The sequence below is a fragment of the Hyla sarda genome, chromosome 9 (assembly GCF_029499605.1).
Source record: "Hyla sarda isolate aHylSar1 chromosome 9, aHylSar1.hap1, whole genome shotgun sequence".
NCBI lineage: Eukaryota > Metazoa > Chordata > Amphibia > Anura > Hylidae > Hyla > Hyla sarda.
In genome coordinates, this window is record NC_079197.1 from 25782825 (window position 1) to 25805377 (window position 22553).

The window sequence follows — 22553 nt, forward strand, 5'->3', positions numbered from 1 at the left end:
CGAGGTTCAGTGTCTGATTGGCAGATGCTGCACACACCTCCCAGTTCTGAGGACTAAAGAGAGGATGACTCTTTCAGAGAGTGAGACAGAAAGGATGTATGTAAATGACAACTGAAAAGGGCAAACTGCTCTATATAGCTAATGAATGATATTTAGACAAATAGATTGATTAGAGGGAAAGGATGGGCAATGGGTTTAGTCCCCAAAATGTAAAAAAAAGGATTAGTTTAAAAATGAATGCCATATGATACAAAAGTATATTAAAAAAAAAAGGAAAGTTGATCTTAATGACTTTAAAAAACAAAACAAACAAAAACATAAAACAAAACAACGGGATGTTTTTAACAGGATGTAAAACATTAAGTGAAACCAAGGCTAGGTTCACATGGCCGTTCTCTCCCGTCCCGCTATTCTCCCGTCATTGCTGCTAAATGGAACATACTAACAAACTGATGCAAAGAGATGCCGTTAAAGGGGTATTCCAGGATTTTTTTTATTTGACTATGCTACAGGGACTGTAATGTTGGTGTAGTTCATAATATCGTGTCTGTACCTGTGTGTGACGGTTTTCTCACAATCCTTCTGTGATTTTCACCCCAATATTTATTTTTACCAGCATACAAAATTACTGTTGTCTCAGATTTTTCCCAGCTTGCAATGCGGCTGAGACCTGACTCACTAGTCAGCTGATGACAGGGAGCCTGTCTGCTTCAATGGGTCGAGCGATCGCTTGGTGGAGAGAGATCAATCTGCAACTAATGCAACAGCTGTAGGCACCCTGATTGAAAACCACAAGTATTTTGAATGGATGCAGCTCATTTATGTTTCAATGGGTGGGGTGGCTGATGTGTGGGAGGGAGGAAAATGGAATTATGGGATTTGTAGGCAAGAAAAAAACCTCAAACAGGAAATACCAGTACACAAAAAGCTAGCCACAGTATTATGGTAATCTCACAACATAGCCATTTAGCCCCAAGACAAGCGCAGATCCTTCCTAAGCATGTCCATTACTGCCTGCCAGGTACGTGCTAAAATCACCTTATGGTGGAAAACACCTTTAAGTGGCATCTTGTTGCATCAGTTTTTCATCCGTTTGTATCCTTTATTGTCCGTTTTAATTTTTGTCTGGCTACTTCCTGGTTGCTCACACCTCTTCTGAGCATGCTCAGAAGTGATAACGGCTCAAAAACAGATTGCAAAAAACGGATGCAAATGGCTGACGTTACAAGCTCATCTGTTTGCCATAGACTTCAATGTTAAATTTCATATATCATTTTCAAATACGTTATTTTTGATGTAGAAAAAAAAATACTGCACGCAATGTCTTTTCTCTGCTAAAAATAGCGGAATAGGAACCAATCGAGTGCAAATGAGTGACAAAGGACTGTAAAAAAAATCCCATTGACATCAATAGGATCTATTTACAGCCATTTGCAAAGGGCTTGAACGGATTTAAGAACGGGGACTGATGTTAATGTGAACGAGCCCTAACCTAACAGTTTAAAGGGGTTATCCAGAAAAAAACTTTTTTTTATATATCAACTGGCTCCAGAAAGTTAAACAGATTTGTAAATTACTTCTATTAAAAAATCTTAATCCTTTCAGTACTTATGAGCTGCTGAAGTTGAGTTGTTCTTTTCTGTCTAAGTGCTCTCTGATGACACGTGTCTCGGGAACTGTCCAGAGTAGAAGCAAATCCCCATAGCAAACCTCTTCTACTCTGTGCAGTTCCCGAGACAAGCAGAGATGTCAGCAGAGAGCACTGTTGCCAGATAGAAAAGAACAACTCAACTTCAGCAGCTGATAATTATTGAAAGGATTAAGATTTTTTAATAGAAGTAATTTACAAATCTGTTTAACTTTCTGGAGCCAGTTGATATTAAAAAAACCAAACCTTTATTTTGGAATACCCCTTTAAGGATTTTCTGCTGCAGATTTCAATGTAAACTAAATGACTGAGCACAGCTTCTAATCTGCAGTTACAAATCCTGTGCATCAAATCTCCGCAGGATCCTGTACATGTGAACGTAACCTAAAGGTCTCTCTGTCTGAGTATCTTGTCTCGAGCTGACATATCATATATTTTAGTAAATACAACCTCTAAAGTGCTGGGTTTTCTCTCCTAGAAGTATTTTGAGAGTATTATGGTCCTAACCCTCTGGACCTTGTAGTATATTATATTAGGCAGTGTCCTGTTGCTAATACTAGTTTAAAAAATGTTAATATTTCTCAGAGGTATATAGAATTAAAGGGGTACTCTGGGGAAGTCAATTTTTCCCCAATACAAATGGTCGGACCCCTGCAATCTCCTGTACGGGGTCCAGCAACTCGCCTATCCACGGAGCACTCCAGCCCCCACCTTCCGAGACAAGAGGGAATCACGATTAGCCGAACCATCACTCCCACCCATGTCCAAGGGTTGAGGCTGGAGCGCTCCGAGGATGGGTGAGTTACTGGGCTTCGTGAAGGAGATAGCGGGCAATCCCTGCAGTTGGGCACCTACCCACACAATCAGACATTTGTCCTCTGTCCTCTTTAAAGTAAATCTGTCACCAGTATCACCTGCACTAACCTTTCGGTACCGACAGGTAGTGCAGGTGACACTGATGACAACGGTACTCACCTTGCCCTGTTCCGTGCAGGCATCTCCGGTAATCTCCTCCGTTAACTTCTTGGGGCACGGGCGGAGCTAAGTGATGTCACCGCTGCTGTTCTCTAGCAGCGGGACCCAGCAGAGGTGACATCACTAAGCTCCGCCCATGCCCCAAGCCGGGCCGGAGCTGAAGTTAACGGAGGAGATTACCAGAGATCACAGGCACACAAGCACTATTTCTCCCGTTACTTTCTCCAGTCACAAAATAACGTCCGTTATTAATAAAGGGCTATAAGGGATTAAAACGGATAATGTAAAAATCTCATAGACTATAATGGGATCTTGTAATGGCCGTTTAACGGCCGTTTTTAATAGTTTTGTTAATGGAGCATTATAACGGGTCTCTAAAGGGGTACTCCTGTGGAAAACCTTTTTTTTTTTTTTTTTTTTTTTTTTTTTAAATCAACTGGTTAAACAGATTAGTAAATGACTTCTATAAAAAAAAAATCTTAATCCTTCCAGTACTTATTAGCTGCTGAATACTACAGAGGAAATTATTTTCTATTTGAAACACAGAGCTCTCTGCTGACATCTCTGTCCATTTTAGGAACTGTCCAGAGCAGCATCACGGGGAGCGTTCAGAGGCCTCTGAGCGCTCCACGTGATGCGTCCTCGGGAACCTGCTGCTCGTGACCCGGATTCCGGCACTGCTTGACGTTCCCTGCGGTGAGTGCACGCTTATTTCTCTTTTTTGTGAATACTTAGATGCCTCACTCTAGTGTATGCACCCAGCAGGTGTCAGCAAAATTTCTCCGAGGGCCACTGCATTTACCCCTACCACCTCATTAGGTGTATATACGCACCGTTGAGCATTATAAGGAGTGAAATACACCGCCAGGGAGTGCACGCTCCATTTTCACTACTCTTCATATATTATAATTTACAAATCTGTTTAACTTTCTGGCACCAGTTGATTTAAAAAAATAAAAATAAAAGTTTTCCGCCGGAGTACCCCTTTAAAACGGATGAATTTATAGTGTGAAAGGAGCCTTACTCTTCCACCACTATAAATTACAACTCACAAGTACTAGAAGGCCATAGGTTGGAGACCACCACTCTAAGAACATTACATTGTCTTAGATTCTTCAATTGATGTTTTATTTCATAATAAATGGTTAGAAGAATGTTTCATTGTGATCAGCAATACTTCATTTCATTTCATAGTTTTCAGTCTCACTCATTCAATGTCCAATTAAGCATATCAGCTTAATGTCTGCCATGATTAGGGTTACCACCTTTCTTGCAAAAAAAATAAATAAATAAATACCGGCCATGCTAATTTGCATAATTAATTATTTATGCGTGACATCACAGGATACACATATGCGGGGAAAATTTTGTCCTATTCTGACCCCTATAACTTTTTTATTTTTCCTTATACGGTGTGTATGAGGGCTCATTTATTGCGCCCTGATCTGTAATTTTTAATGGTACCATTTTTGTTTTGATGTGACTTTTTGATCGCTTTTTTTAACAAATTTGGGACTTGCAGTAAGTTACTAACTACAACTCCCAGCATGCCCTGATACAGCCTGTGGCTCAGCAGCTGCCCCAATTAAAGAAAAATACAACTCCCAGCATGTATAGGCCAGTGTTTCCCAACCAGAGGTGCCTCCAGCTGTTGCAAAACAACAACTCCCAGCATGCCCGGACAGCCGTTGGCTGTCCGGGCATGCTGGGAGTTGTAGTTTTACAACAGCTAGAGGCACTATGCTTGGGAAACACTTGTATAGGTTATGATGCAACATTCCGGGAGTTAAAGGGGTATTCCAGGAAAATTGTTATTTATTTATTTTTTTTAAATATCAACTGGCTCCAGAAAGTTAAACAAATTTGTAAATGACTTCTATTAAAAAATCTTACTCCTTCCAATAATTATCAGCTGCTGAAGTTAAGTTGTTCTTTTCTGTCTGGAAACTGTGCTCTCTGCTGACATCTCTGCTTGTCTCGGGAACTGCACAGAGTAGAAGAGGTTTGCTATGGGGGATTTGCTTCTACTCTGGACAGTTCCCGAGAGAGGTGTCATCAGAGAACACTTAGACAGAAAAGAACAACTCAACTTCAGAAGCTCATAAGTACTGGAATGATTAAGATTTTTTAATAGAAGTCATTTACAAGAAGGCATTATTGCGTGAAACTACCGGCAGTCGCCTCTGAGCGCCCCACGCCAAGCACACCTGCCAGTCGGATGTTACATAGTTAGTACGGTCGAAAAAAGACATATGCCCATCAAGTTCAACCAGGGAATTGAAAGGTAGGGGTGTGGTGCGATATTGGGGAAGGGATGGGATTTTATATTTCTTCATAAGCATTAATGTTATTTTGTTCCAGGAATGTATCTAATCCTGTTTTAAAGCTGTTAATTTTTCCTGCTGTGACCAGTTCCTGAGGTAGACTGTTCCATAAGTTCACAGTTCTCATGGTAAAGAAGGCATGTCGCCCCTTGAGACTAAACTTTTTCTTCTCCAGACGGAGGGAGTGCCCCCTCGTCCTTTGGGGGGGTTTAACCTGGAACATATTTTTTGTAGACGAGCTGAACACACAGTACCTGGGCGGTGAGGGCAGGATTACCTTTGTTGTATTATCTCATTTACAAATCTGTTTAACTTTCTGGAGCTAGTTGATTTATAAAAAAAAAAAAAGTTTTTTTCATGGATAACCCCTTTAAACAATTGGTTGGATAAATACTGGCCATTGCATTGTCGGTATTTTTTTATATAAAAACACTGACAGGGTGACCAAAATACCGGCTGTCCCAGTAAAATACCAGGTGGCAACCCTAGCCATGATAGATACCACGTGCACATAGACATCCTCTAAAACTAGAAGCCCAGGCCGGCACTGAAGCATGGAAATGCCGACATCTTATTTTCTACACAGATATACGAGAATTGAAATGGTTAACCAGACTGTGATATTTACCTTTCTTGTCTTTCTTCTCTTCCTCTTCTCCACCGGCTCCAAGCAAGGTGAAAATGATACCGGTCTGAGAGTTCACACCAACAGCTGTCACCACCATCCTGCCAGACCCCTCCATGACATGGGTACCTGCCAATACATGACTCACGATGAGTACCTCAACTAGACAGCAGGGACAGATCTTCATCCCTCTCCTCCTCCTGCTTGGTTCAAGTGAGGTCTTGATGTTCCGAATTACAGCACGGATCACATTAAGAGCTCTGCCAAAGTGTCTGCAGTACAATTAGGTCTGGGCTGTTATATGGGAGGAAGAAAGAGAAGCCAGCCGTGGAGGTTGCTGCTGCGTCCACCTGCTGTCTTGGTTTATCTTTTGCCATTGCCCAAAAAAATCAAGCCTTGGTTCGTGCAATGTTAATAACCCATTTCGGATTATTGAATAAGGCACGGTAATGGCCAAGATCAAACAATGTCATCCTGCTCTTTGCCACCTGCATAAGTCAGCCAAAACCATAATTCCTCTGTTTACGGAATAGTTTATCCTTGCGCCACCTGCACAGTAGATCCACCATGTTTATATGACAATTATACAATTTCAATTCCAATAACTGGGACCCAGACCAAGGAGGGACATTTAGGAGGATCAAGGTTAACTCCTACCCTGACAGTAGAAAAGAAAGACGTTTGATCCAGCAATTCTTTAAAACATTGTTCGTTATTCTGGTTCCATGTCAATAAAATATACAAGACGAACTCACATCACACCACCTAGCCGGTAACACACTCCCAATGGACGCGTTTCGAGCACATGCGCGCTCTTGATCACCACACCACCTGTCCTCTCCTAACCCTCTAAGTACAAGACCCAGAGGGAGGAGTCACTATTCGTGAATTTAAAGTATATAACAATGTGACATACCGTATAGACTCGAGTATAAGCCGAGGCCCCTAATTTTACCCCAAAAACCCAGGAAAAGTTATTGACTCGACTATAAGCCTAGTGTGGGAAATACATCATCCCCCCATGTAATCATCCAGACCCCCGTCATCATCAACCCCCCCCCCTTCATCATCACCGCCTGTCCTTCATCAGTGGTATTCAATCTGCTGTCCAGGCATGCTGGGAGTTGTAGTTTTGAAACCTCTGGAGGTCCGCAGGTTGAAGACCACTGCGGCCTTCGTCATCATCCCCCCCTTCATCATCACCACCTGTCAATCCCTTCATCAGTGCTCTTCAACCTGCGGACCTCCAGATGTTGCAAAACTACAACTCCCAGCATGCCCGGACATCCATCGGCTGTCCGGGCATGCTGGGTGTTGTAGTTTTGAAACCTCTGGAGGTCCGCAGGTTGAAGACCACTGCGGCCTTCGTCATCATCCAGCCCCCCCGCCCTTTGTTTTGTACTCACCTCCTCTTTGCGGGAAGTTAGGGTGAGTTGGTCCGGGCCATCTATGCTGCAGGGACCGTCCGGTGGGGATGGTTAGTCGTTGCGGGCTGTCCATTTTCACCGGGGGGGCCTCTTCTCTGCGCTTCGGGCCTGGACTAGTGGCGGTGCCTTGACGACGACACACAGGGACGTTGCGCATGAACGTCCCTGTGCGTCATCGTCAAGGCAACGTCACTACTCCGGTGCCGGGCCCATAGTGCGGAGAAGAGGCCCCCCCCCGGTGAAAATGGACAGCCCGCAACGACTAACCATCCCCACCGGACGGTCCCTGCAGTATAGATGGCCCGGACCAGCTCACCCAACTTCCCGCTAAGGGGAGGTGAGTACAAAACAAAAGGGGGGGGGGGGGGGCTGGATGATGACAAAGGCCACAGTAGTCTTCAACCTGCGGACCTCCAGAGGTTTCAAAACTACAACACCCAGCATGCCGATGGCTGTCCAGGCTTGCTGGGAGTTGTAGTTTTGCAACATCTGGAGGTCCGCAGGTTGAAGACCACTGATGAAGGGATTGACAGGCGGAGAGTTCACTCGAGTATAAGCCAAGGGGGGCGTTTTCAGCACGAAAAATCATGCTGAAAAACTCGGCTTATACTCGAGTATATATGGTAATTCAAAAAGACAGGTTCAAAAAGTGCTTTTATGAACCTGTCTTTTTGAATTATTTCACATTGTTATATGTTTTAAATTCACAAATATTGACTCCTCCCTCTGGGTCTTGTACTTAGAGGGTTAGGAGAGCACAGGGGGTGTGGTGATCACGAGCGCACTTGCGCTCGAAACACGTCTATTGGGAGTGTGTTACCGGCCAGGTGGTGTGATGTGAGTTCGTCTTGTATATTTTATTGACATGGAACCAGAATAAAGAATCAATGTTTTAAGGAATTGCTGGATCAAACGTCTTTCTTTTCTACTGTCATGTCTACAGCCGGGCTGAAGATCCGCGCAAGACTGAATGGGAGGTGAGCTGAAGATTTTTTCATTGCATTTCATTAACTCCTACCCTCCCATAAAAGTAAGGAATACCACATTTACAGTCCATATGTCACCAGTTGCACTTTAAATATGCCTCCCATCTTGCAACAACAGTCATAAACACTAGGGGCTGTTGGGTTCCCAAAAAACGATTTTGACTACCCTATTAACCCCTCGGCCAATTCCAAACCCTCTTTCTTTGGAGAGTGGAACCTGCAAAACATCTCATCTCTCAGTACAGAAGAGCAAGGACAAACCAAAGCTGGACACCTTCTTTTTACCTGTCCCTATGGCATGTATGCCCTCTCCTATCTCCATCTATGCCTGTATTACTAAAGGGTTACTCCAGTAGTTCAAAACTTATCCTCTAACCACAGAATAGGGGATAAGCATCTGATTGTTGGGGGTCCAACCGCTTGACCCCAGTGATCTCCAGAAAACGACCCAGGCTCTCCCTGTTCATGCAGCGATGGGTCGGCACTCACTCCATGCATTACCTCTGGAAGTGCAGGAGATACCTGAGTTCATTGCTCGTGTATCTCCAGCACTCCCATAGAGAATGAATGGAGCAAATCCTGACATGCACAGAGAGAGAGACAGGGCCCCATTATGAAGATCACAGGGGGGTCCCAAAAGTTGGACCCTCCGCGATCAGCTGCTTATCTTCTATCCTGTGGACGTTTTGAACTACTGGAGTACCCCTTTAATTAAAAAGTAGAGAACCTTCTAATAGAAAGCATCTCAGCTGTTGTGTCTCTTTTAGTGTCTATAGACAAGAGTGCATTAGGGAAAATGGATTTCTTTAGTTTGCCCCCCTGCAACTCTTCTCTTTGAATTACTAAAAGGGGGTACTCAACCCCTAGAAATCTTATCCCCTTTCAAAAGGATTGGGGATAAGATGTCTGATTGTGGGGGTCCCGCCACTGGGGCACCCCAGACATCCGGTGTATGGAGCGAACTTCGCTCCGTGCCAGATGACTGGCGATGCGGGGCAGAGGCTCGTGATGTCACGGCCACGCTCCGTTCGTAACGTCATGGCCGTGCCCCCTCAATGCAAGTCTATAAGAGGGGGCATGACTGCCGCCACGCCCCCTCCCATAGACTTGCATTGAGGGGGCGCGGCCGTGATGTCACCAGCCTCCGGCGCAGCACCCGACGCTCTAAACGAACGCCGTGTTTAGCAGGGAGATCGTAGGGGTCCCCTGCGCCGGGACCCCCGCGATCAGACATCTTATCCCCTATCCTTTGGAAAGGGGATAAAATGTCTAGGGGCTGAGTACCCCTTTAAGGCCCTAAGGTTATCATTCGAATAGACCGACATTAGATAACATTAGAAATATACTTAAAAAACAGAAACACAGTTGTCACAGGTTACACAAACAAGTCATGTCCAGTCTATTAGATAAGGTCTATGCCCTCACCAGAAAGCAGCATTGGGTCTTTCTCTACAGACTTGCGCACATGGTCCGATTCTCCCGTCAATGAGCTTTCGTCAATTTTAAGATCATTTCCCTGGATCAGAACTCCATCTGCGGGCAGCAGGTCGCCTGCAACATCAAAAAATATTAAAAAATGAATGAAGTTCATCTCCTGCAATATTAATGGCGTTCACAGCAATAACCTGTATACATGTGTGAGTCACTACTGCGGGAGATAACAGCGCTGCCTCGGAATTATTACAATGACAAAGTCGCTGGAAACGCATTCGAAAACTCTCTAATTTTATGTGACTTTTCTCCTAAGTGCAAGAATAAGAGGAAATGGATTACCTGGCTATTATAATACATAGAGAATATAAAAGAGAAGAACCATATTTGTACCGTATTTAATTTGGGCGATGTCTCCCACAATGAGATCAGCCACAGGAATCTGAATAACTTGTGCATTTCTGATGACGGAGAATCTTTGCTCTTGTTCTATGCGACTCTGCAGCCCCCGGAACTGCTTCTCCTTACTCCAGTCATTGAAGGCCGTCACCCACACCACGCATATGACAGATAACAATATGGCAGCTCCCTCTATCCACCCGGCTTCTGACTCGTCTTCATCATGGCCCCCGGCTTGCACATTTCCACAGTCTGACGGAGAAAACAGAAAAAAATATGCATAAACACTTGTCAATGTGGGAACGTGAACCAATGTCCCTTGTTGTGTCAAGGCAACAGTGATAACTACTGAATGACTGTGACTGTAACATAGGAAACGGTATCGAAGTAAGCATAAAGCTACAGACCAAACTGGGGAATGGAACAGTGTTAAAGGGGTACTCCGCTGCTAGACATCTTATCCCCTATCCAAACGATAGGGGATAAGATGTCTGATCGCGGGGGTCCCGCCGCTGGGGCCCTCTGTGATCTCCCGGGTTCATGCGGCAGTGGTCATGACGTTACAGCCACACCCCTCGTGACATCACACCACACCTCCTCCATTCATGTCTACGGGAGGATGACACGCCCCCTCCCATAGACATGAATGGAGGGGGCGTAGCTGTGATGTCAGGATCACGGCCTCCGGCTCCAAACGTTCTGAACAAAATGTTCAGAACGCTGGAGCACCGTAGTACCCCTTTAATTTGTATACCCAAGACAATGTGAAACGGTATGTACCCAACGTATACAACTACAGAGCTGGACCCCATCTGCCAACAGTTGCTTAGTTGGTGGTCAGTGTTCTCACCCCACATGGTAGACTCATTCACCACAAATCCTCTTTAGGCAGAATTGTCCATTAATCCAAACCTACATAGGACCCTTAAAGGGGTACTCCTCTGCTCAGTGTTTGGAACAAAATGTTCAGAATGCTTAGAGCCTGTCCCGGGAGCTCGTGTCATCATAGCCCCGCCCCCTCATGACGTCACACCCCATCCCCTCAATGCAAGTCTATGGGAGGGGGCTTGATGGCTGTGCGGGGGATCATCTCAGAGAGTACACTCTATGGTTTATCTACAACTCATCCATCTAATAGCTCTGCATGGATTATGCTTGACTGGTCTGTAGACCCTAAGTGACTTTAATCAACAAAAAACCTAAAAAATATGTCTGATTTTTGTCTCAATCACAGCTCATCTTTCACTTTACCAAAGCAATTTGAGAAACAAAAGTTGAGCTGTTGTTTCACCTCTGTCACCTCTTTTTTCTCACCACATAGGTTGCTGCAATTCTAGTTCAAATTCTGCGTGTAAATCACATAGTAGAAAGATCACTGAATTGAGCCGCACAGTCAGCAGATTGTGGATATCATCGGACGCTGCTAAGGTTCATCATCCCGTGGTACATATGTAGGCTTTAATATTTTTAGTAAAGGAAAATGCTGACTCAACAAACTTGCAGGCCATCCGTTCATGGGTGAATGATTGTAGAGCTTCTCTTATATGTAGTTAGGAGGTGTGGAAAACAAAAGCCCTGTTCACCCAGATGTAGAAATTGTCTACTCTCATTCATCAAACTAGATAATGGTTGTCTGCTGTTCACATTGGAAGGATCCCTTGACTATTGGCCAATCATAGGTTGTCCTACTCAGCTGTAATCTATGGGAGACACCAAATACAAGTCTGGTTTGTGATTGGTACTGTATTAAGTTAAACAAATGTTCTCAATATTGGACTCCCGTATATTTTCTAATAGGAAATATGACTTTTATGTTGCTTCAACTACAAGTCATCGGCGCAGCCCCTAGGGGCTTCTTGCTGACCTTGATTCATAGATCTCGTCCTATACCCCAACAGGGAGAAAACTATGAATCAAGGATGGTGGGTTGGGGAGAAGCCGCTGGAGACCTCCCTGTTGACTCATGACTCAGGCAGCATGAAAGGAATGACAGGTTCCCTTTAATATCTGCCACCATTGTCCCTTTTTTACTGTGACATCACCAGATACAGAAGCATAGCTTTGAAGGGGTACTTCGCCCCTAGAAATCTTATCCCCTATCCAAAGGATAGGGGATAAGATGTCTGATCACGGGGGTCCTGCAGCTGGATCTCCCTGCTGCACCCAGAATTCGTTTAGAGTGTCGGGTGCAGCGCCGGAGGCCCATGATGTCACATCCACACCCCGCTTGTGACATCACGGCCATGCCCCCTCAATGCAAGTCTATGCCCCCTCCCATAGACTTGCATTGAGGGGGGTGAGGTCGTGACGTCATGAGCCGGCGTGGACGTGGCATCACGAGCCTCCGCCCCGCATCGCCAGTCATCCGGCACGGAGCAACGTTCGCTCCGTGCACCGGATGTCTGAGGTGCCGCAGCCTAGAACATTGGGGCTTAAGAGCTTAAAGGGGTATGCCGTCCTCAGATATCTTATCCCCTATCCAAAGGATAGGATGTCTGATCGCGGGGGTCCCGCCGCTGGGAACCCCCGCCATTAGACATCCTATCCCCTATCTTTTGGATAGGGGATAAGATGTCTGAGGGTGGAGTACCCCTTTAAGATCTTGAGCCCCAATGCAAAACCTTTACAGGCCACCACCAACTGTGTGCCATATATGTGCAATAAAGGTCTATGGATCCCCTCAGGCCCAGGGGCCTGGGGCGCTGCTATCTCTGCACTCTCTATAGCTCCACCCATGGGTGTTGCAAAGGGGGGCAACTGGGGTATGTGCCCTGGTGCTGACGGGGAAGGGATGCAACTAAGCCACTTTGCCATGGCTAAGTATTTAGATACTGTGTCAGCACAATATACCAAGCTTTTGCCCCGAGTGAAACAAGGCCAAGCTATGGTTCTGGCTACACCCCTCACCAGATACATACAGGAGCATGGAGATCCAACAGCGAGTGTCATCTTTGCCACTTGCTAGGCAACCACCCAAATATAAGCATAATACATTGTATCTGATCTATACATACACTCAGCTTGTTTACACAACAACTTAAGCGCTGGAACTACAATGCAGGTTGGAGATTCCCCAATGAACGTTGGCAGAAGCATATGTGCATGTTTTATTGATGTAGCAATGTATGTAGGTTTGTAGGTCAAGGAAAATAATAAGTTCTAAAAGATGTTGAGAATGTAACACTTTATGATGGTGGCAGTGCAGATCTTGCTGAGCTTGCAGTTACTTGTTCTATTTCATGGTATTCTTTATTATATTAAAGAGCATCGAAATGCCAGAGCATTCCTGTATTAAAATAAAAAAGAGGCATTTCCCGGAATGGCTAAGTAATTACCGTGAAAAATTAGAGTTAATGTTATAGAAATCTGGGCCTTAGGCTTCAAACATGTCTGTAGCTAAAGGAGGTGCAGTCACATCCGAGCCCTGGTGTTAAAGGGGGCCGAAAGACCACTCTTCTACATAAGAAACCATATTATAAATGACAGATGGTAAAATCCCTTTTACAGATTTTGAAATGGGGCCCAGTTACTCCTTATTTCAATGTGTTATAAACTTTACATGCAGTGAGTAGAGAATCATCATTATCTGCTAGGCATTTTGTCCATGAGCGGTAGTCATGGCACTAGGAGAGTTCCTCCAAGGTCATGATCCATAGAGCTATTTTTTGTTTATTACAAATCTCACAACACAGTGGGATGGGGAACTTTGCAGGGATAAAAGACATCCTTGATCAGCCATGGCATGGCCTTAAATGGGTACTCCGGGGAACTATACCCATAGCCCATCCTTTCCCTCTCATCAACCTATTTAATTGTCTTGTATACAGGAGACTATAGAAAACACCTGCATTCACGGTTCAGCAGGGGACTTGAAGCTCCTATTCGAACATGCAGGAGGACCAGGACCTCAGACGTGCGCGGGCGCTCAGAGACGATCACCGGTAATTTTGCACAAGCTGCCCTTCTTACGGAAGAAGAAGCGCACGTCTGCGGTCCTGATCCTCTGGCATGTTCGAATAGGAGCTTTGAGTCCCCTGTGAGTGCAGGTGTTTTCTATAGTCTCCTGTATACAATATTTATTAAGGCTGTCCTTTGCCTTACATTCTAGCACCACCGGAGACTCTTTGATGGTTGTAGATACCTGCTATGCTGTTATACCTTCCTAGCTCACCTGTGAACCCCTATCTGTAAATTGACTAGTGGTGCCATCCTATTCTCTCTATTAACACGTATCTATTTAATTGTCTAAATATCATTTATTGGCTATATAGTGCAGTTTTCCCTCTTTGGTTGTCACTTATATGCATGAAGGGAGGGAATTACATCATCCAGCCATCCACTCTGTCTCTGTCCAAATCCCTCTCTGAAAGCAGCCCCCACCCTAGACACAGACCATGTGGTTACTGCCCTGCACTGATGAGTCATGCTCTCTTTAATGCTAAGAACTGGGAGGTGTGTGTGGTCTCAGCCAATCACATACTGAACTTCTCTCGGCTGCTCAGAGCAGGAGGGTGGGGGCTGCTCCCAGAGAGTGATCTTGCAGAGCAGAGCTGCAATGATTGTTGGGAGATTTAGGCAAGGCGCAAAAAGGAAGAGGGGAGGGAAGGATGGCAAAGAATATCAAGCAGCCATGGAAGACAATAGGGGCAACAGGAGCCATGTATATCAGGCAGGATGGTTTACAGGTAACATATCCAGGTAATGTGGTGGCTTTAAAGATATATATATCTTGAGCTTGAGAAAGGCGGCGTGAGGCTGCGAAAAAGTTTCTCTATTTTTTTGCACTGGAAACATGAAATAAACCTCAAACTTTTTTCCAAATTTTGTGTGCTGCTGTTTTCGGGATTTCTATTGAGAGTGGAACCACTAACCCGGGCTCCCTTACAGCGTGCACCTCTGCCAGTAATACTTCAATAGGTTTTGCTGCTCTCCTTGGTGTGTATATATATATATATATATATATATATATATATACTGTGTGTATATATATATATATATATATATATATATATATATATATATATACTTTTCTTGAGAGCCCATTTAAGTAAACAATGGGCCAGTGTTCGAGAAGATTTATGGTTCTAGTCTTAATAAAAGTCTAATTTGGGATATTTTTTATGAAAAATTAATCTGCCCAACACTCAATAGAGGAATATCTATGTCTCTAATTTCTCCCTTTTGAATATGTTCTTAAGTATATATACACTACTTCTCAGAGTCATCAAGGTCCCACAAGTCAATAAGTTTTGTGTTTAATAGGTAGGAGACCAAAGCTGATTAGTTAAGAGCCCGAGGGGCCCCTATAATAAACTCTCTTTCAGAAGAGAAATCATTGGATGTACTGTAGACAAATAGGACTCCAGGGGGGTGCGGTTCAATGATGATTATTCTATCAATTGTGTCCACTCCCGGGATCTATCTACTTGGGTTAAGAGATTCTAATGGTAATTGAACATCTCCTTCTGCCTTTAATATTGGATCACCTGAACACGCATTACGCTTAATGATTTACATGACGCCAAACATACCCTGTGAAACAATACACAATAGGCTGGTCTTACCCTATATTATGTCTCACATCCTCTGAACTCTCTCAGTAGTGTGTAATAGCGACCTATTTGTCATTGGGCTTCTTCTATTGCATTCTCAAACCCAGAAAGAAAAATTGACTCAGATATACTATGGGACGTGCACCAGAATTTTAGCTCAAAATGCATCAAAATTGTGGTGTAGGGCAATCTTGACACAGTTATTATACACAGTGCACCAAAATGAATAGATAAAAGGCCATTTTTTTCAACAAGGCGACACAGCTTATCGGGAAAAGAGTGTGGCTTTCCCAAATTGACAGTGTGTGCCAAAAATGTATACAAAAATTCATTTGGTGCAAGGTTTTGGCCTAAAATAAAATAAAAACTAATAGTTGGTCTATGGTTAGACTAAACTTTGAAAACTTAAACTAGACTGTGTCCCGGTAGCCCACTACAAGCTGCTTTGGTATAAAAGTGCAGCTGTAGAATGTATCCCGATATGTAAATCCTGCAGTGGTGTGGTGTAGTCATGCAGGGGTTAACATGACCTTCCTTCAGATAGGCTTTTGCCCTTGGAGCCACTAGAATGTTTAAATTTTTAAGCCTGCTTTAGCCAGTGCCATATGTCTTACAAGCCACAACAATGACCTTACGCCCTGTGATAGGGAATTGTAACACAGCTAATCATGAGTAAAAGCTTACTTAATATTCACCACAGTGAGGCAAGCTGTGAGGACTCTCTTCAGTAGATTGAACCTTAAAGGGGTTCTCCAGGAATAGAAAAACAGAGCTAATTTCTTTCAAAAACCGCTCCCGTCTGTCTCCAGGTTGGGTGTGGTTTTACAGCTTGGCTCTATTCACTTCAATGGAATTGAGCTGCAGAACCACACACAACCTGGAGACAGAGTGTTTAAAAAAAAAAAAAAAAAAAGAAATTAGCTCTGTTTTTCTATTACTGGATAACCCTTTTAACTGGAGTGTATGTAACCCATAGCAACAATAAAAGTGTTCTCAAAGACTTTCCCACATTACATCGGCTATTAGAGCTACTAAAGTGGATTACATTGAAACCTCACACACTAAAGGCAAAAACTGTGTAAACTTATCACTACCTTGTGCTGTCAGGTGTCTGTACATTGTAATGGTGTGCACAGAGGATGTTCAAGTGAAGGTTGTTCCTGTGTTCAAGTTTACAGGTTAGTCACATCATGGGTGCACCAACACCCAGATACCATACCACAGTGTACTCTGGGGTCAAGAACTTCCCTTATTGTGCGGACCCCCAAATACATAAGTTGCAGAAGTCACAGGAGGATATTCAGAGTCCAGCCAGGCCCCCAAACTACTGTGATCACAATACACTTTGTTAGGTGCACTACTTTCCCCAGCTGCCCTGTACTACTACTACTTCCATCTTCCACATGGGCACTAGAATGTGATAAGTGATTTGCAGTTTTCCAGCAGACCCATTGAAATGAATAGTAGTGAAACTTGTGGCAGATCTATTGCAGCGGGAAACCTGCTGTAAAGTTTTTTCAACAGGCGAACGTACCCTTAGACAGTATTAGCAGATCCCGTCCATTATGGCTTCCAAAATATATAACTTTTATGATGGAGAAGGGGGCTGTATAGGGGGCTGTATAGTGCTAACACTAAATGTGCTGGGTCTTGAATAATATGGTAACAGCCACCATGTCACCCACAGACAACAATGAAAAGGTCATTGGGTAATGTAAATAGTCCACCGTGATAGTAGAGAGATTAATATTTAAAGGGTTATTCTGGTTTTAGAATGCTATTGGTGGATTGGTGGGAATAGTGGGAGAGGTCCAACTGCTGGGACCCCCACTGATCCAGAGGATGAAGATATATTGTCTCTGAATTAATAGAGAAGAAAGAAAGGGAAAGGCGCTCCTTGTGGAGTATCGCTTGCAACAAGGATACCCGGGAGGGGGAGGGTAAATCACAGCTTTCCAGATGAGGTTGTGTACCGACATGCGCAACAATGGTAATTGTATATAGATCAAACGTGCCCGTCTGCAGCCTTCCTGGAACTTAAATGGCAGAATGGGTAGAATTTCATAAGAGCAGGAATTCCGGCGCTGATCAAGGCAAGGAGTCACGGAGGTAGTAGTACCAACCATACGGTTTATTAACAACAATGCAATGCGGTTTATTAACAACAATGCCCCCCCTGTCACTATACTATGTGTAACAATATATAACTTTGCATGACATGTTGAATGGGAGCGACAAGTGGAGCTCCACACCGGGGATTTAATGACTGAAAGCACTAGCAGAATGAGATGTGTTTGTATATAGTGTCAGTGGGCATTCCCGGACGGTGCTTCATTCATACTTTATGGTGCTTCCAAACATTGCCAAGCTCAGCACTCAGCAATGTTTGTAAGCCCCATAGAGAATGAATGGAGCGCTGACCGTGCACATAGATGTTCAAATACAAGACGTCGCTTTAGACTTTAGTTTTCAGTATTAACAGCTTGAGACTTCTGTATACTGATTCTGTTTGAGAATAAGACCGTTTTTATTGTCTTAGGGACATGTACGGTAGGCTTCATATTTCAGGATTGAAGTGGTGATTCTACAGTAAAGTAGCTCTAAGTAAGAAATCCCTGCTGCAGATATTCATAGCCTCCTGGAAGAGATGACTACAGGATAATACAGGATGTTCTTCAGCTCAGAACTATCGCACGCACTTGAGGAGCACACATAAATACTTCAAGCCAAGAGAGCAGTGCAAATCCTAAAAGCATCAAATATTAAAACTATTTTACTACTTCTCTTTCTCATACTTCTGGAAAATACATACTAGAGATGAGCAAATTTTTTGAAAAATTAGATTCGGCTGATTCGCCGAATTTTCTGAAAAAAATTGGTTCGGTCTGAATTTATTTGCCTACAGAGAGCCTCAATAGGTGTAGAACACTTTGCCTTGCTGTAACACGCATAGGGTGTGTGCTGGGTTAGTGAAATAATACTGTTATTCAGTATGACATGCAGATCAGAGGCGTCTCTATTAGAATCACTGTCGCAGAGCGGCACAATGACAGAGCCTGGAGGTGGCATCAGTATGAGGAGACCATATAGTGGCTGAATGACACAGCCTGAAGTTGGCAGCAGCATGAGGAGACCACATAGTGGCCGAATGACACAGCCTGGAGTTGGCGGCAGCATATAGTGGCTGAATGACACAGCCTGGAGATGGCGGCAGCATTTAGTGGCTGAATGACACAACCTGGAGTTTGCGGCAGCATGAGAAGACCATATAGTGGCTGAATGACACAGCCTGGAGGTGGCGGCAGCATGAGAAGAACATATAGTGGCTGAATGACACAGCCTGGAGGTGATGGCAGCATGAGGAGACCATATAGTGGCTGAATGACACAGCCTGGAGTTGGAAGCAGCATATAGTGGCTGAACGACACAGCGTGGAGGTGTCATCAGCATGAGGAGAACATATAGTGGCTGAATGACACAGCCTAGAGTTGGCAGCAGCATTTAGTGGCTGAATGACACAGCCTGGAGTTTGCGGCAGCATGAGGAGTCCATATAGTGGCTGAATGACACAGCGTGGAGGTGGCAGCAGCATGAGGAGAACATATGGTGGCAGAACGAGACAGCCTGTAGGTGGCAGCAGCAGCATCAGGAGTCCTGAAAGTGACCCGGTGACAGAGTGGTGTGGTGGGTGGCAATACCAGTACCCGGTGATGAAGGTGGGTGAAAAAACTTGCCATCAGATGTGTGGCATCAGGCAGGTGGCAGGATCAGAATAGTAGCTGAGGCTGGTAGGCAGAAGAAAACGGGTCTCTTTTGTAAAAGTGTTAGTGTGCACAAGTAAGTATTGAGGATATGCATTAAGTAAAACTTAACTTTTAATAATATGCGTCGTATAAAATATATGGCCCCCCAATTTTTTTTTTTATCAAATCAAAGGAAAGGTGTGCAAAAAACACCATGTGCCACCTACACCACCAAATATTGATGTGATGCAAAAACCTCTAAAAGGTGGAAGGGAACAATGTATGGTCCATTGTAACCGGTGGTGGTAAAAACTTCCCCTGTAAGGCCCTACTTCTCATTATTAATATCCTTCTTGGCAAGTGTTACTCACCCTAAAAAGAGCGGCCCCACAAAGGAACCTCTCTCTATTTCCACCAACAAAACACTGCCATTTCCCAGGGTTTTTAGGTGGAAATAGGGATTGGTTCCTGTGTGGTGCCGTCCTTTTTAAGCCGAGTAACACTTTCCTTGAAAAGGTGGAAGGGAACAGCATATTGTCCATTGTAGCAGGTGGGGGTAAAAAATTCCCCTGTAAGGCCCTACTCTCGCCCTACTAATTCCCTTCTTGGAAAGTGTTACTCACCCTAAAAAGGGCGGCCCCACACAGGAAACTCTCTCTATTTCCACCTAAAAACCCTGGGAAATGGCAGTGTTTGTAGGGGGAAATAGGGAGAGGTTCCTGTGTGGTACCCCTTTTTAGGGCGAGTAGCACTTGCCAAGAAGAGAATTAATAATGCGAGAGTAGGGCCTTACAGGGGAAGTTTTTACCCCCACCGGTAACAATGGACCATACATTGTTCCTTTCCACCTTTTAGAGGTCTTTGTTTTACAATCTTTTTATTGGGTTTTTCAAAACATAAACATAACAGACATTTATAACATAGAATTAAACAGTCATGACATCTCTTACATGGGGGGATCCATCACATAATACAATATACATGCATATTACAAGAGGTCTTTGCATCACATCAATACTTGGTGGTGTAGGTGGCACATGGTGTTTTTTGCACCATGGTATATTTTATCCTAAGAAAAGATAAGTTTTAGCTAATGGATATCCTCCATACTTGGTCTGATGTGGAGGAATGTCTGTAACTGGGGAGCAGCACCTTTAAATTTAGCACTATCCATATTTGTGAAGTGTTGGTGTGGCACCATGGTCAATCTACTCTGATGCATCAGGCATTGGTGGGTGGAAATCCTGGCTGATCCATGCAGCTTCACAAAGGTCAGACTCTCCACATTTTTCGCGGGCAGACAAGTTCTCCTTGGGGTGATTATGGCCCCTGCCGTACTAAACACCCGCTCTGATGGCACACTACTGGCCAGGAAGTACAGCTTTTCCAGGGCAAACTCTGCTAGTTGCGGCCACAAATCAAGTTTGGCTGCCCAGAAGTCCACCGGATCTTCAAGGTGTGTTGGCATGGTCATGTCAAGGTATACCACCACCTTCCTTTTCAGGTCCTGCTCCAGGTCTACCTGCTGATGATGAGTTGCTTCACTATGCGGGTGAAGAAAGCTACTCATCAGCAACTGTAGACTCAGGCTGCTGCTGATTGAGCTGGTACTGCTCCTGCCACCCCACCCCTCCCCAGCAGCCATGGCAGTGGAAGGTGAGCACAGAGGGCCCCCCGAGTCAGACCTGCAAGAGGATGAATGATGACGCAGATAAGTATCGGCCAACTGACTACGTAGGATGTCTCTGTAGTAGGTCAGTTTGTCTTCCCTCTCAGTGGGTGTAAAAAAGTCTCCCATTTTGTGCCGGTAGCAAGCGTCCAAAAAGGTGGAGAGCTAGAAGTCATCCCGCTGCCAAATGGTGACAATTCTGCGGTCACTACGCAAGCAAGTGAGCATTCATCGTGCCATTTGTGCAAGTGACTCGGAGGGACTCCCTGCCTCCATCTACACTGCATACTGCCACGGTGTGTCTGGGTCCCCTGTCTCGCCTTCCTCATAACCCTCTAGCTCCTCTGGCTGCTCCTCCTCTCCTGTCAGATGACTAGAAAAAACGCCCATCTCGTTAAACCTAAACTGTGCTCCACAGTGCCCCTCCTCCTCCAGTTCACCCCCCACAGGGCTCATGTGCCTGTGAAATGTAGGTGCCACGTCTCCAGTGCCCTGACCAGCCATCGTTTCCAACACTTGTTGTAATAAATTAAGCAGTGGAATGACGTTGTTCATCCCGTAATACTGGCGACTGACTAATAATGTGGCTTCCTCAAAGGGCCTGAGGAAACGGCGGATGCCACGTATGAAGTTATCTGCTTGAAACATAAAGAAATCGGTGACGGCTTTTCTCTGTTCTTATAGTTGGTCCAACAAATAGAGGGTGGAATTCCAACGTGTGGAAACGTCACAAATTAGACTATGTTGGGGGATACCGTTCTGATGCTGCAGCTCAAGGAGGGTGTGCTTTGCGGTGTACGAGTGGCTGAAGTGCATGCATAGTTTCCTTCCCATTGTTAGGATGTCTTGCAGATGGGGGGGGGGGGGGGGAACACTTCAGGAACCGCTTGACAACCAGATTGAACACGTGTACCACGCAGGGCGCATGGCTCAGCCTTGCTTGAAGCAGTGCAGTCAAGAAGTTCGTCCTGTTGTCGGTCACCATGGTTCCCATTTCCAGTTTTCATGGAGTAAGCCATGACTAGATTTCTTGATGAATGACTTTTAGCCGTTTCTCCCCTGTGTGACTCCGTTCGCCAAGGCAAACCATGTGAAGAACAGTGTTAGACCACCGTGCCCTGCACACATGGTATGCTGTGCAAATTCATCACCCCCTCTTTACCACCCCCTGTGCCATTTCATTCCCTCTTCATCCCTCCTTTGCCACTTCATAAAGAGGGGGGTGATAAATTTACACAGAGGGTAATAAAGGGGAATAAAATGGCACAGGGGGATCGAGGGGAAATGATGTGGCACAGAGGGTAATGGGGGGGGGAATTTGGCACAAGGCACATGGGGAATAAGGTGGCACAGGGTATAAAGGGTCGATGAAATGATAAGAGGGAGGGATAAGTGGTGATTAAACGGCACTGTTAGATTCTACTGTAATATTGCTTTTTATCATGTTTTATAGGTAATTACACTCTGGAGTGAGTACAGTACCATATGCAGACAATTAGAAAGATTTTTGAGCCTTTTTTTGTCCCAATAGGGAACATCTCTCAAAAGCGGACACTTTTTTTTATTCCCCATGAGTGTCCCCTATTGGGAGATTCTACTGTATCAGCATTGGCCAGAAAATGTCCAACATTGGTGTAGGAGTGCGCATTAGTGGGGCAAACTGTGTCAGGGGGTAGCCTTTCATAAACCCACAACTGTACTGTTAGTTGCAAGAGAGTTGGTAGCCAGTTTAAGCGTAACCTGGCTCTCGCATGGTCCTATGGTCCTATGATCT

At 44.6% G+C, this 22553-nt stretch overlaps 1 protein-coding gene across 5 annotated transcripts in view; it reads right to left on the reverse strand.

The window, feature by feature from the left end:
* Positions 1-22553, reverse strand: part of ATP2B3 (ATPase plasma membrane Ca2+ transporting 3) — a 235159-nt gene that overhangs the window by 64148 nt on the left and 148458 nt on the right. For all 5 annotated transcript variants that reach the window (XM_056539745.1, XM_056539742.1, XM_056539741.1 and 2 more), the window contains exons 5-7: positions 9810-10067; positions 9411-9536; positions 5576-5701 (exon numbers count right to left, since the gene is read on the reverse strand). In XM_056539745.1, the coding sequence (XP_056395720.1) occupies positions 5576-5701; positions 9411-9536; positions 9810-10067 (510 nt within the window). The remainder of the gene's footprint in view (positions 1-5575; positions 5702-9410; positions 9537-9809; positions 10068-22553) is intronic.